This window comes from Schistocerca gregaria, chromosome X (genome assembly GCF_023897955.1).
Source record: "Schistocerca gregaria isolate iqSchGreg1 chromosome X, iqSchGreg1.2, whole genome shotgun sequence".
Taxonomy (NCBI): Eukaryota; Metazoa; Arthropoda; class Insecta; order Orthoptera; family Acrididae; genus Schistocerca; species Schistocerca gregaria.
In genome coordinates this window covers 559,668,425-559,683,160 of record NC_064931.1, presented here as the reverse complement: position 1 = coordinate 559,683,160, position 14,736 = coordinate 559,668,425, and the positions used below count along the sequence as shown (strand labels likewise).

The 14,736-nt window shown below is 37.2% G+C and overlaps 1 protein-coding gene across 1 annotated transcript in view; it reads left to right on the top strand.

Annotated features, from left to right (window-relative positions):
- The first annotated feature begins 11,925 nt into the window (after nucleotides 1-11,925).
- Nucleotides 11,926-14,736, top strand: part of LOC126297704 (segment polarity protein dishevelled homolog DVL-3) — a 118,371-nt gene continuing 115,560 nt past the window's right edge. Inside the window, 2 exon segments of the mRNA XM_049988833.1 lie at nucleotides 11,926-12,526; nucleotides 12,779-12,848. Of these exon segments, the coding sequence (XP_049844790.1) occupies nucleotides 12,366-12,526; nucleotides 12,779-12,848 (231 nt within the window). The 5' untranslated portion in view covers nucleotides 11,926-12,365.

Sequence of the window (14,736 nt, the reverse complement as noted above, 5' to 3'; positions counted from 1 at the left end):
AACAGCTTTATACATTGAAAATAAGTAAAAGAGAATGTGGTCAGCTGATTAGCTCACACACAGAACCTACATAGCCAGTCAACTGATGACTGGTTTCTCATCCCAGAAAAGATGAGGCCAGAAATCTGCTTTTCTTACATAAAGTGCTAAAGTATGTAACGATTTTCGTCTTGTGGCTGTAGGGGAACAGAAAGCTATTTTAGGAGAAACCTACAGTAGATGCCATCATTTTAGTACCAGGACAGCAGAAAAGTTCACTTGTTGTGTTTGTGCAAAAAAGCAAATATCACTTTGCACAGACCCATATTTAAGAAAATTTCATAGCAAGTAATTAGTAACAATAACTGTAACAAAACAAGTAACTTTTCCAAACAAATATGAAAGACATTCAAAATTATGGCTTCATCATTTAACTCCATAAAAGGGCAGTACAAAGAATACTTCCCACTTCGTTGTATGGACACCATTTTATAACTGCAGGAAATATGCCTATTAACTACTGCCTGCTTTTCATTTATTAAAAATAACTTCTCTGTAAATCTATGGTAGTTCTGTGCCTATATCTGGAGTGGTGGTGTCATATATGTTATTATGTACTAGCATACAGCATGTATCAAAATGGTGAGTAATATCCTCTTCCGTTGGCTGCATATTCTGACAAGCAAGTTGCACCAAATTCATATATAACTTCTCACAGAGACTGTTTGCATATGGTTGCCAGCTGATGCATTCATCAACAGCACACTGGACTTCATAGCTCACGTATGTTAAATCCTTAAATACATGTTCTTGAAAATGTACGCATTCTGTGTCAATAGATACTTTCACTGTTCATGAGAATTACTGTTGGAGACAGTACGATCATCTAGCACAACTCAGGGAGTCTGAGTATTTCTGATGAACATGCCTGCAATTAGCATGAAATTATTGAACAGGTAGAACAACTCATTTCTAGATAATCTCATTTTACTACCAGAATATTGAGAAATTCTGAAAATCATCACTGGATTGAAGAGGTGTTCTTATATCATTCTGAAAAGAACTCGTTTACTCTCCCTGACATTCAAACTCTATATTCTATGAGACAGCGATACTTTTGCCACTGAAGGTTCAGACTGTGGTTTCACTAGAGAATGTTAAATGTCACCTGCAACGACGTCAACAAAGCATTAAATACATGTGTGTGCACGACCACACACACAGTAAGTGGTTGGTTTTTTGTTATGTTGTGGCATGTTCCATGTTTACAGTTTAGCAGTTCATACATAACTGAAAAAGTTTTTACTGTGGCACTGTGTGCAGCCCATCAAAAAGTTCAGTGCAGTGCAACAAACCAGTCTATTGGAACATCTCGTTAACACACACATCACAATGGTTCATGACACACAGTGCTATCCCCCAAGGTACCATTCATCGTCTTTAAGATCATGGAAGTGTGTAGCTCATGAGGAATTGTGACAAAAATTGCAGGTGTGCAGCACAGTCGTAGTTCATTGCCCTGACCCTGGAAGGAATGGTAGTGGCAAACAACTTGATACTTGTAGGTGGCTGCATGAAAAAAAATACAAGTGTTTTCCACGTCTTTTCACCTTGTGACACAGACTCTAGTCATGGAGTGAGGAGGTGCACATGAGGGTTCCTCTGTTACCCCCACTCCTGGCCCCAGTCAAAAGACAGTTCAGCAATTCCCAGTGCTAGCACATTGTGGGTGGATGCTGCCTGCTCCAGTCCTCATGACGCAGGCTGTTCCATCATAATTGTGTATCTTTATATATATGGCTGCAGATAGCTGTGTGATGCCTTTTCAGGCAGTGTTGCTTGTACCACGACTTGGGTCCACTCGTTCAGATAACTATGAACATGAACTATCACGTTTATGTCAACATTTTAGGTTACGAGATATTACCTTTTTTCCTGCATCTTCATGGTGATTATGCTGTGGATACTTCTGTGCTCCAAGATACAAACAGCCCTGTTCACAGGGGTCCACACATACATTACAGGTTTGAAGAATATTCATGTATCCAGTTGTGTCTAGACTGGTCCTCTAAATCATCTAATCTTAATCACACAGATATGTCTGAGATTATTTGGACCAATGAATGAAATGTAGCACTCATCATGCATTCAGTTTGGTAGTTCTATGGGATGTAAACATTAATGAGTGGCTTCTACTGGACATGGCATACTATTATAAGCTTATGTACTATTTTCCTTGGCGAACTTAGGCAGTTATCAATGTTAGAGGAGGCGTTACAGACCATTAACATATTTTCTTTTGGACAATGGATAACATTTTGTGTGGCGTCCTTATAAAGTTTTTCATGGTTCGAGGTCAATCCAACATGCACAGCTCATATATGTTACAGGCAGGCCAAAAACCGAGCACTTGAAATGAAATGCCCAAATTACTTTTCCAACATGTATATATGTATACAAGACGATTCTCATTATCGTTTTCGAACCCCCAAAAGGCTGTAGATGACACTGAGACAACTAATTTAATATTTATTTATTTGTCGGTGGATAATTTCTTATAATGATATTGGACACTTCATTTTTACATAAATCTTGCATATACATAGCAAGTTACAAAAAGGTAGTACCTATACATATATTTCATGGAATATTCACAGAAAATGTCATTAAAGTACATTACAAAAAAATAGATACATACACACACTCTAATTTTTTATTTCAAGATATTCTTTTATATTGTAGTGGCAGATATTGATCAGATGTCGTTTTAATTTTCTTTCTACCATCTTTATACATTGTGGTAAACTGTTGTACAGTATGCGCCCAGCTTTTACAGGTTCTTTGTATGTTAATTTTAGCCTGCTTCCATCTATATGATAGTCATTTTTTATTCTTGTATTATGTTCGTGATATTCACCATTTGGCAATGCAGTGCAGCTAGTTTTTAAATAGATAATTGGCTACTGTTAAAATTTTTAGCTCCCTGAATTTATTTCTGCAGGTTTCTCTTGGTGATACTTTTGTGATGCATTGTACGGCTCTCTTTTGTAATCTTTGTGTGTCTACATTCACAGCATTTCCTTATGCCAAGATGTCATATGAGAGGTGTGAATGGACTAGTCGATAGTACATTGTTTGTAGAGTGTGTCTGTTTACTAACTTTGACATTTTGCTGCACAAGTTATTTATGTGATTCTCCCAAGTCATATACCTATCCTCTGTTACACCTAGAAATTTGTAGCTGTCCGTCTCCTTTAGTTCTACGTCTCCAAGCCTCACTGTGATGTTGCCCAAAGTGTGTTGTTTGTTTGCATGTATCTGTATATACGTTGTTTTGGTTCCATTTATAAAGAGATTGTTTTCCCTGAAGTAGTTGTTTCCACTTTTCATACTTAGCGAAGACTTCTCTTGCAGGTCATCTATTGTAGAACTGGTAACAACAGTTGAGGTGACATCTACATACATGACTACACTATCAGATACTGATTTGGTCATATCAAAAGTAGCAGACAAGTGTTGAACATGTGACATCACAACATGATGTGCTTGGCCAAACATGGAATGGCTGGGCTTGTCGATCTTACCCTTGCTAGTAGGGGAAGTGCAAATATCAGTGCTCTAGGCTACTCTGTTTTCGCTCTTGCATTATCTGGTGTGATGGAGTTTGCGGTAGTGGTAATGAGCCTGTAGACATTCACCTATGTTATGGTGCTGCTAATTCCAATGAACGTGCAGGAAGACATATTTGAAAAGAATGTTTCCCACGTTATGTTTTACCTTCACATGTATTGTTTGCTACTGCGGATCATCGAATGTGTGAAAAGGGGGCTCTGCAAATAAGTAAACACTGAAGCCAAAAAATGTATTGAGGAAGGTAACACATTGGTCAGACATGCAGTGTTCTCCAGTCAATGTTAATTAACAAATGAGATTAATGGATGAAATTATTTCTAGTTAGTTGCTGTTTGGGTTTTAAAGATAATGCTGAAAAAGCGTGTATTCTACATATGTGCAGTAGTGCGAAACCTCGTTTTCGTTTTGAATGTTTCAACATAAGTCTCACTACAACCTTTCCACTCATACTGTATTTCAAGATGTTCCTGTCATGTGTGGATGTTTATCATTGATTTCAAGGTACCAAGGTTTGGAACTTGCCAGCAATTTTGGGCCTCACCTACATCTGAGAGACCAAATGGTGAAAGCTGCTTTGGTGTGAGTACAGCAGGACTCTGAAACGAGTACACAAGGTGTAGGCCAATTGAGTGTTCCTTAAATCAGGTATATCCAGGTAGGTGGACTGAACAATGTGAACCAATTTGCTGCCCATCAAGATCCCTGGATTTAAACCCACTACAATATGGTAAGTTTTTCTTCTACTGTACTTTACAATAAACCAGCGGATATCACAAGACTGGTAAATTGTCTAATGCAATGAAAATAGTAATACCTGCCAAACACAAGACTCCCATGCATTAAAGTTGCACATGTACATCCAGAGCCACACCAACACGAATACTTGACCTGGATTGGGATGATGAGATGTAACAGACCATATAGTGAGGTACATCCCTGCTTGTACCCAGTCTCTAATGATCCTGTCATGACCTGAGTGTAAAATCTGAATCAATCGTTTGCCTGTATGTAAAGGCCAGATATGTGTGCAGGATGTAGTACTTTTACTTGGAAAGTGGATTCACAGAACGTTAAATGAATTCTTTCCCTCACTTATTTACGTCTATATTGCGATGACTAACATGAATATTTTTAATGCAGCTGTATTTTAATCTTTCCTGTCTATTTTTGTTCTGAACTAGAGAGGATATCAGACAGAGGAAAATCTCTCAGAAACGAGCTCACAATAGGTTTTAACCAGTATCTTCCTTAGATGAGTTTCACTTTCAGATAATCCTTGAAACGAATCTTGCCCGACATTTAGTTTCCCAGTAAATAGACCCGTGTAGTCAAGCCATTGTAAGCCACTGAAGATGGCAACAATTAGATATTTTACTCTCTTGATAGGTCCAAACGACATACTGCTCGGCCAGCCGGGGTGGCCGAGTGGTTCTAGGCGCTACAGTCTGGAACCGCTCGACCACTAAGGTCGCAAGTTCGAATCCTGCATTGGGCATAGATGTGTGTGATGTCCTTAGGTTGATTGAAGATGAATGTCGTGTTAAGGTGAGACAAGCTATGTTTTCAAGATTTAGAACTGGTCAGTTGATCTAGTTAATCAGCGAGTAAGTCAGTGTTCTAAGTGGAGTGCTCCCACCATTTATCTCCAGTATCATAGGAGCCGACAAGCAATCAGACCCTGGCTGGAGAAACCAGCGATGACAATCATTTGAACGGAGTACAATCAGTTACTGGATCTGGTTAGCTGGCGGGTAGATTGGAGCTTCTGAATAGTGCACTACAGTTCAGTGATCATAGGAAACTAAAATGGCAAAAAAAATGAAGAAATTTGAGCACGTGTTATTTGCGAGATGACTGGTGTCCTCTCACAGAATAGAACACACGTAAACAACTTTTCAGATAAGAACATAGATGAAGGAACCATTTTTACCCTGAATAGACTACTGAATCCCGCTCCTACTCCATCCACAGCACCTGTTGTGGATGTTATTTAGTGTCAAGAACTCAGAAAATATTCTACACAAATTTCTGATGAGTTGGCCATTAATCTTGAGTTGTCACTGAGATCCTGCATGGTGTTTATTGGGCTTCTGATCCCACTGATTCCACATTTGGATGTCAGTCACGGAATTCCACATACACGAAAGCAATATCTTGGAACAATAAACTGCAGTCCCAATAGACAAAGACCTTGCTGCTGTCAGATGTCGACAGATGCTGGCAGACATTTCGCCTTCTTATCTGTGGTATAAATAAATTTTCCCACAAATGAACTACATTCAAATACGATTACTAAATGAGAAGTTCAGTGCATAATCTATGCTTATAGACAGAATTTTGATAGTGTTACTCCTATTTGCATTCTGCTGTTGTGCTGGAATGCTAATCATTTGCATATGTCTGTTGCATGATACAACCATGGTGCTGCAATTGTAATGGCCAGAAGTGTGTGTGTGTGTGTGTGTGTGTGTGTGTGTGTGTGTGTGTGTTTGTTGTGGCGAAACTAGCGCTGTATCATTGTGAGATATACAGAGGCAAGTGAGTGTGACAGGACTTGCCCCAGTTCACTACTACCAGGGCCACATCATCATAATGCGCCTGTGGTTAGCTTACAAAGTATTTCAGCGTAATCTAAGACTGAAATTAAAAATTAAAATAACTTTTCCAAACTTTGTCAGTGCATGCTTTAGCATATTAATGTCAACACTGTGAAGTCTCAGAATGGTCTAATGATTATGTTTCGTTAAATATATGATTTCAAGAAAAAGATTTGAGGACGCTAAATATTAGACTCAGAAAGATGAAAACTAGTGATTCTCCAACAGAAAGAGGTTCCTACTCAATGGTCTGAAGATGACCACAGTAGTGGTCGAAACCGGTAACCTTGAAAACTAAATCGTGATCAAGACTGTTTTTAATAGTAATGTCCCTATTCATAGCAAATTAAATATAATTTGTATTTGTTATAGAAAGTTCTAACTACAGCACTCGATACATTGATGGAATAATATAGCTGTACCAAGCTTCAAGACTTTACTGTAAATAACAATGATTACAACGAATCTTAAAGAGACAGTTCAGAGGTCATGTTACACTGTCAGTTTCATTCTAAATATTATAGCTGACAAAATCTGAATGCAGTGGAGCTAAAACTTTCTCAGTAGATTAGATTAGATTAGAGATTAGATTAATACTTGTTCCATAGATCATGAATAGACACTTCGTAATAATGTGGAACGTGTCAGGTTAATAAAAGATGTCTGTACAAGATATTATATTACACAAAATATTGCATGACAATAATGTTTAAGTTTTTTTTTTCCTTACTTTATATCTAAAAATTCAGCCAATGAGTAGAAGGAGTTGTCATCTAGAAATTCTTTTAACTTATTTTTAAATCTGGCTATCTGTCAGGCTTTTGATGCTGTTTGGTAGGTGACAAAAGACTTTTGTGGCAGCATAATTTACCCCTTTCTGTGCCAAAGTCATAGTGCATAGTGAAGATCATCCTTTCTCCTGGTGTTATAGCTATACACATTGCCATTACTTTTGAGCTGCGTTGGATTATTAACAACAAATTTCGTAAGTGAATATATATACTGTGAGGTTACTAAGAGGATCCCTAGATCCTTAAATAAATGTCTGCAGGATGACTGTGGGTGGAATCCAAGAATTATTCCGATTACACGTTTTTGAGCAATGAATACTTTTCTACTCAACGATGAATTACCCCAGAATATGATGCCATACGAAAGCAGTGAATGAAAGTAGGCATAGTAAGCTAATTTACTGAGATTCTTATCACCAAAATTTGCAATAACCCTAATAGTATACGTAGCTGAACTCAGACGTTTCAGCATACCATCAATGAGTTGCTTCCAGTTTAACCTCTCATCAATGGACACACCGAAAAATTTTGAAAATTCTACCTTAGCTACAGACTTCTGTTCAAAGTCTATATTTATTACTGGAGTTGTGCCATTTACTGTATGGAACTGTATATACTGTGTTTTATCAAAATTTAAAGAGTTTGCTGAGAACCACTTAATAATTTTGTGAAAAACATCATTTACGATTACATCTTTTAGTTCTTGGTTTTTGGATGTTATTACTATACTTGTATCATCAGCAAAAAGAACTAACTTCACATCTTCATCAATGTGGAATGGTAAGTCATTAATGTATGTCAAGAACAGTAAATGACCTAAGACTGAACCCTGTGGGACCCCGTACTTGATAGCCCCCCAGTTTGAGGAATCAGCTGTTGTTTTAACATTACATGAACCACTTATTTCTGCGTTCTTCCAGTTAAGTATGAATTAAACCATTTGTACACTGCCCCACTCAAACTATAATGATTTAGCTTATCTAAAAGAATTCCATGATTTACACAATCAAAGGCCTTTGAGAGATCACAAAAAATACCAATGGGTTATGTCCGGTTATTCAGAGCATTTAATATTTGGTCAGTGAAAGTGTATATAGCATTTTCTGTTGAAAAGCCTTTCTGAAAACCAAACTGACATTTTGTTAGTACTTTATTTTTACAAATATGGGAGGCTACTCTTGAATACATTACTTTCTCAAAAATTTTTGATAGAGCTGTCGGAAGAGAGCTTGGGCAGTAGTAGTTTTTATGCAATGGTTTTACAATGGCATATGTCAATCTACTGGGGAAAACACCCTGCTCCAAAGAGCTACTACATACGTGGCTGAGAATCCTAATTATCTGTGGGGAACACGCTTTAAGTACCTTGCTGGAAATGCCATCAATTCTGTAAGAGCTTTTATTTTTCAGTGAGTTTATTATTTTACTAATTTCAGAGGGAGAGGTTGGTGGAATTACAGTTGTTTCAAACTGCACATGTATGGCCTCTTCTGTTAGTAGCCTTGCCTCTTCTAGTGAAGATCTAGATGCTATTTTCTCCACAACATTTAAAAAATGATTATTGAAAATATTTTCAATTTCAGATTGTTTGTTAGAACATTTGTCATTCAGTTTTATGGCACTTAAGTCTTCCTGTGCTCTTGGTTGCCCTGTTTCCCTTTCAATAATATTCCAAATTGCTTTAATTTTATTATCAGAGTTACTGATCTCAGACATGATACACATGCTTCTGGACTTTTTAATAACTTTTCTTAGTACTGGACAATAGTTTTTATAATATTGAACAATTTCGGGGTCAGTACTCCCTCTTGCTGTTGGATACAGTTCTCTTTTACGGTTGCAAGATATTCTTATTCCTTTAGTTAGCCAAGGTTTTTATATATTTTCCTGGAATTATGTTGAACGATTTTCTTGGGAAAACAGTTTTCAAATACCCTTAAAAATGTATCGTGAAATAAGTTATATTTCAAGTTTGCATCGGGTTCCTTATACACTTCATCCCAGTCTAGCTGCTTTAGGCTTTCCCTAAAGTTTTGCAATATTTATATTGTTAATTGAATGCACTGCTTGGAAAGTCTGATTTGATATACTGCATGGAGCTGTGTCATGTACTGTAACTAGCTGTGCACCATGATCTGAAAGACCATTCTCAACAGGATAAGCATTTATGTCCTTAAACTTATCTTGGTCTATAAAAAAGTTATCTATCAATGTACTGCTGTTCTTCGTTATCCGAGTAGGAAAATCAGTGACAGAGCACAGATGGAAAGAACTGAGTAATACTACAAGGTCATTCTTCCTATTACACTCTTTCAGGGAATCAACACTGAAATCCCCACAAAAATACAATTTGCTTCCCCCTGTCTGACAGATAGCATAACAAAGAATCCAAGTTATCTAGAAATAGCTGGAAATTCCCTGAGGGGGACCTATACACTGTTGCAATTATGAAAGTGCCATCATTTAGTTTAAGTTCAGTGGCACATGCTTTCATATGTTGCTCTATGCAAAAATTTTTAGTTTCTAAATTTTATACATTGTGGAAGCTTTTGACATATATGGCAACTCCTCTCATCATATTATCTCTACTTACATGTGCAGCTAGTTTGTACCCATTGCTGCTAACCTTTTGCATATCAGTTACAATGTGATGCTCAGACAGGCATAGTACATCTCTTACATTTTCAGTTTCTATATCTTCTAAACAAAGCAGAAGCTCATCAATTTTATTCTTCAATCCCCCAGTATTTTGATGAAATATACTAACATTATTTTTCACTTTACTTTTGTGAGTATCTTGAACTTTTTTAACATCTTTAGTACTTGCCTGGCTGAGTTTCCCACTGGACACTGATCTTACACTAAAAGAGAGTTTCCGCCATGAGATGTAGTTCCTCCCCCTTTTAAATTTCCTGCTATCAGCCCAGCCAGTTTACCCTTCCCTTTCTTGTTGAGGTGTAGGCCATGTCTAGTATAGTCCCACCTACAGAGAGAATCAACAGGAACCACACCAATGTGTGACCCTGCACCAGATCCAAGTAGCCGTTCCAACTCCAAATTAACTCTCCTGACAGAAGAGCTCAAATGAGGTTGGTCGTGGCGCTCCAGAACCGACACAAACCCAACACTGGTTTGACTCGATGTTGATGCAATCTTTGCCACGTCACACTCTATGCTGTACCCCGGATCTCTGTCAATATATAGCAAACTGAAAGGGGCCACATAGATGCCGCTATCTGTGGCTAGAGTGGTCGATAGCAGATCCATTCAGCAGTCCGCAGCACCCATATGTAAATACGGCCAGAGAAGCCGAGAAAAGAGACGCTTTGTACCAAGATATCAATCTGTCCCTGTCAGTCAGGCGCCTGTGTGTACTGTGCCTCAGATGACGATCACACCCGGTCATCTAGCAAACGCGTTTTCAGTAAAAGCGGGAAGTCATCTCTCGAGGACTGTACACCGACCTGGATCACTTACAGTTCATGGAAGTAAGTGTTTGTGTGCCGCCTGTAATACTGAGAGAACTGCGTGGCAAGTGGTGAGATTATTTTACACTTTTAAGGCAAGCAATAACTTGAGGTGAATAGAAGTCAGGGCGATAGACCATTTTATCTGGTACTTCCCGTAGAGATCGTCTCTGAACTGTTAATAGTGCTGTTTCCGATAGGGACATTACTATTATTATCAGAAATATTATTATGTTTTGTGCGTGTGATCTTTTACTGAATGTATGAATTAGTGAAAACTCAAAACAGTTATTCATATTCATAGTTCCTGAGCCAGCTTAGTAAATAGGAAGTAAGAATATTATCTTTCATTGAGCACAATGACTAATGTGGACTTGCGGACTAGAAATTATGGTCAGTATATTCTCTATTGCTTTCCATCTGACTGCAAAAATAATTTCCAGGCACTTGTAAACGGCGTAGATTTTCTTTACCCACCACCCCATTGTGCGTGTATGTGTGTTTGCTTTGAAACTGGTTTTTTGCTCAGAAAACTGAGTCTGTGGAAAGTTTTACATCAAGATTCCTTGATTACTATAATCGCCTTCTAATGCAGTAACAGGATATCATGAATGTGATTAGAGTTGCCAACACCATACGATACAATTCTTTGAGAAATAGAAAACAAGGTGTTCTAATAGGAACTTCAGTTGCCCTATTCGTAAGACACATTAACAAATAAATTTACCACTAATATATTTTACACATCAGACCGATGATTATTTATCATCTAAACATACATGCAAGGACATGACACATGTAGGGTCATCAGAGGTAAGTTTGGTTCTGAAACTAAAAACAACCTGCAATGATGTATTTTCATGAAACAAAATTCCATTCGCTCTAAATCAATAAGCTTTCCATAGAGTGTACTGTCAAGAGAATTTTTGCAGATTGTTGAGGCCAGTACAACAATGAGTGAAGAACATATCGTCTGCATGTACTGCGTCGGATCTGATGAACGAGGATCATGTCATTAATAGTTACCAGAAACAAAAGATTGCAACACATATCCTTGTGGGATCAGTGACTGACGGTATGTGTTATGTTCCAATATTTTGGGAATTGATTTGCAATTAGAAAGACTTTTATCCCTTTTTATATGTTCTATTCACTCTAGACAGTTTACGTTCTTCGGGTAAATATCTTGTTTGTATACTCTTACATATGCAATACGTTTGAAGTTTAGACAATACAGTCCATTTACCGCAGGAATTTGGAAGATATGTCAACGATATCTGTCTAACGCAAATTATTTCATTTTGAACAATAATCACGCCGGTACTGCAATGATATGGTGAATCACATCAAGTTCTATCCAAAATTCGGGTTAAACTGACGTGGCAAAGTAGACCGTCGCGTGTGAGCTGGTATTACATGGTTGCCTACCGATCACTTACGAAAGTTATCTTTGAAATTAAATCACAGATCTTATATGTTTCAGAAGTTATTGTAGTGTTAGACGTTACTGTCGTATTGGATGCAAACAATAATCAGATTCGTTTAGTTTGTATTTTGCGTGTAATTTTATTTTCGAACAAGTTGATGCTTGTAAAATAATAAATAAATAATGCTGCTCTGGATAGACTGAACAAGTGACTCACAGATCTTGTGAATTCGAAAAACGCGGTTAGTGATCTCGGGAACTTTGTAATGCTTTCGCTTCAAAGAGAACGTTTAGGCCAAGAAAATTTCGTATACCAACTTTTAGACGATTGTCGCAATATTAAACGCAACATAGAAAGCTGTTCTTAATATAGTATCGTAGACACAAGTTGACTTCAGTTGTGGATTGATTCATGCCTGCCATATTGAAGTCTTCATGAAGGTTATTGCCTGTGTATACGTTTGTCCCTGATATGGAAGAAACCAAAATTATATATCACATTGACGACGAGGAAACGCCATACCTAGTGAAACTTAATATTGCCCCTGAACGTGTTACGCTTGCTGACTTTAAAAATGTACTTAATCGCCCCAACTATAAATTCTTCTTCAAGTCAATGGACGATGATTTTGGGTAAGCAACTTCAGTGAAATATATGAGTGTGTGAATAAATACAAATTGATAGACGTGTGTCATCGCGCTGTTGTTATCTTGACGCTGTTTGTAAAATGCTAAAATGAGGTTTTGAAAGTTTGTTGAAGTGTACGTGTAGCTATGGTTGCAGGAAGGAATGTTTGTTGACAACACACAAGAAATTGCTTGCCCTGCTGTAATGTGTTACATATATTGCGTGAGTGTTACATTGACCTACGCCTTTATTTTCAGTGTCGTGAAAGAAGAAATAATAGATGATGATGCCCACCTCCCATGTTTTAATGGAAGAGTTGTTTCCTGGGTAAGTGAACCCGAAACTCTTTATTTCTTAGCTCGCTCAACAGAATAGCAACCCAGGTTGTGATATTTTCCCCATATGTCTGTACTACCTGTGTTATGGACTTTCGGGAAAAAGAGATGACATTACGCAAATGTCTCTGTGAAAGCGGTGACTTGACACTTACTTGGCCTTCAGTATTTCCCAGTTCATCCTGTGTTTATGGCTATTAATTGAGCCTGGTGAGAAACTTTCACAACGGTCAGTTTCCTCTTAACATTCGTTTGTCTGTAATTAGCAACCGACCAGCCAGCTGTTACTAAATAATAACTGTAGATGAGATGACAACCTTATAAACTTCCTTGCAGTTATTTTCTGGCTCAAAACCTAATTTTTTAAGCCAAATACTCTGTGTATGTAGCAGTTCTTGTAGTTTACCAATATTAGAATCGTTTACAAAATTATGTGTCAAACACTTAACATAGAATCATATGGATGTAATTCCAACAATATTGTGATTTACTGCAATAAAAAACACAATTTTGCACTTATTACCTTGATCCACTTTTAGTTTACGATATATAATTCAGAAATTTGGTACATTGGTTACATGAATATACAGAAACATTAATATACAAAAACACACAATTTACGTTTTAACAGTTCCTGCAAGCTTATGTAGGTAATCTTTCTCATAATATTTTTTGGGAAAAAATCCCCCACTAAACTTGTTACCAAATACATTTACACCACATGACAGGCACAGAGTAAATAAGCTTTCATTTCTGAATGTTCTCAGTGACTTGTTTGCTTTGTAATGTGGATGTACTTAGAATTTATATGGTCCTTTCCAGTTAATCTAAGATTCTAACCACACTCCTATTTCATGTGTTGTGGCAAACTGTGTGTATACATTTGTTCAACAAGACTGCGCTGTTCTTTTCAATTGTTGTGTAAACCTAGATGGATTATACCCTCAATAATTTGTATTTCGAAATGTAATGTGTAGTAAAACCTTTGGAATAAGTTATTAATGCACCTGATAGCCTTTTTCTTTGACATCACTGATCTCTATATTTTTGTGGAGGCTGCATATGCCTTTGAGTTGCTAAGAAAAGTGTAAGTAGATTAGGCTACTGTTTAAATACTTCCCTCATAAGAAATATGCTGGTGCTTGTTTTAGAGTAAATTTAATCAATACTCCCATACAAGATGATTGTCAGTAATAACCAGTAATTTGAGTTCCCGATTTCTTTTAGATCTGTATTTCTGGGCTTACGGCAGACTTCGTTTGGCTCTACTGATGTTTTTGATGAAACTGAGTATTTATCCACATGAAAGAAAAGATGACAATTAATGTACAGGGGTAGAGGTAACACCTCATTGGAGAATGTTAATACTAGCACAGCTATCTGCAGTAGATTTGCAGTATGTGTCTATCTTTCTATAATTTGGCATTTCAAGGGGAGCAGGTATTGAACATAACAGTGGCAGTGTTTCTTTTGGCCTCGATGTTATTTTGTAGACAAAGTTTGTGATGACAGAGCAATGTCGCGTATAGCTCAAGGTTTATAATAGGTTAGAAGGGGATAGTTTGACTGTAAGTGAAGCCAGCAGTTATGTCACAAGTATTAGTTTGGCTACAGTTACCGAACAGGTTACTTTAAATTGTAATTCAGCGTTATATATTTTTTCTTCGAAATCCTGTTTGTTGTATGGTGAATACTCCCAAACTCTTTTGATTTGGCTATTCATTGGTGTTGGATCATTTTACTAACAACAATAATGTTGATTGCTTCCAATTCTGACATTGCTTGTCATATGAACTATTTAGGCAGCTTCCCAATTTTTCCTTGAAAAAAGAATTCTTAATTCAAGTATCTTAGTATGTACATTGATACTTCCAGAAACT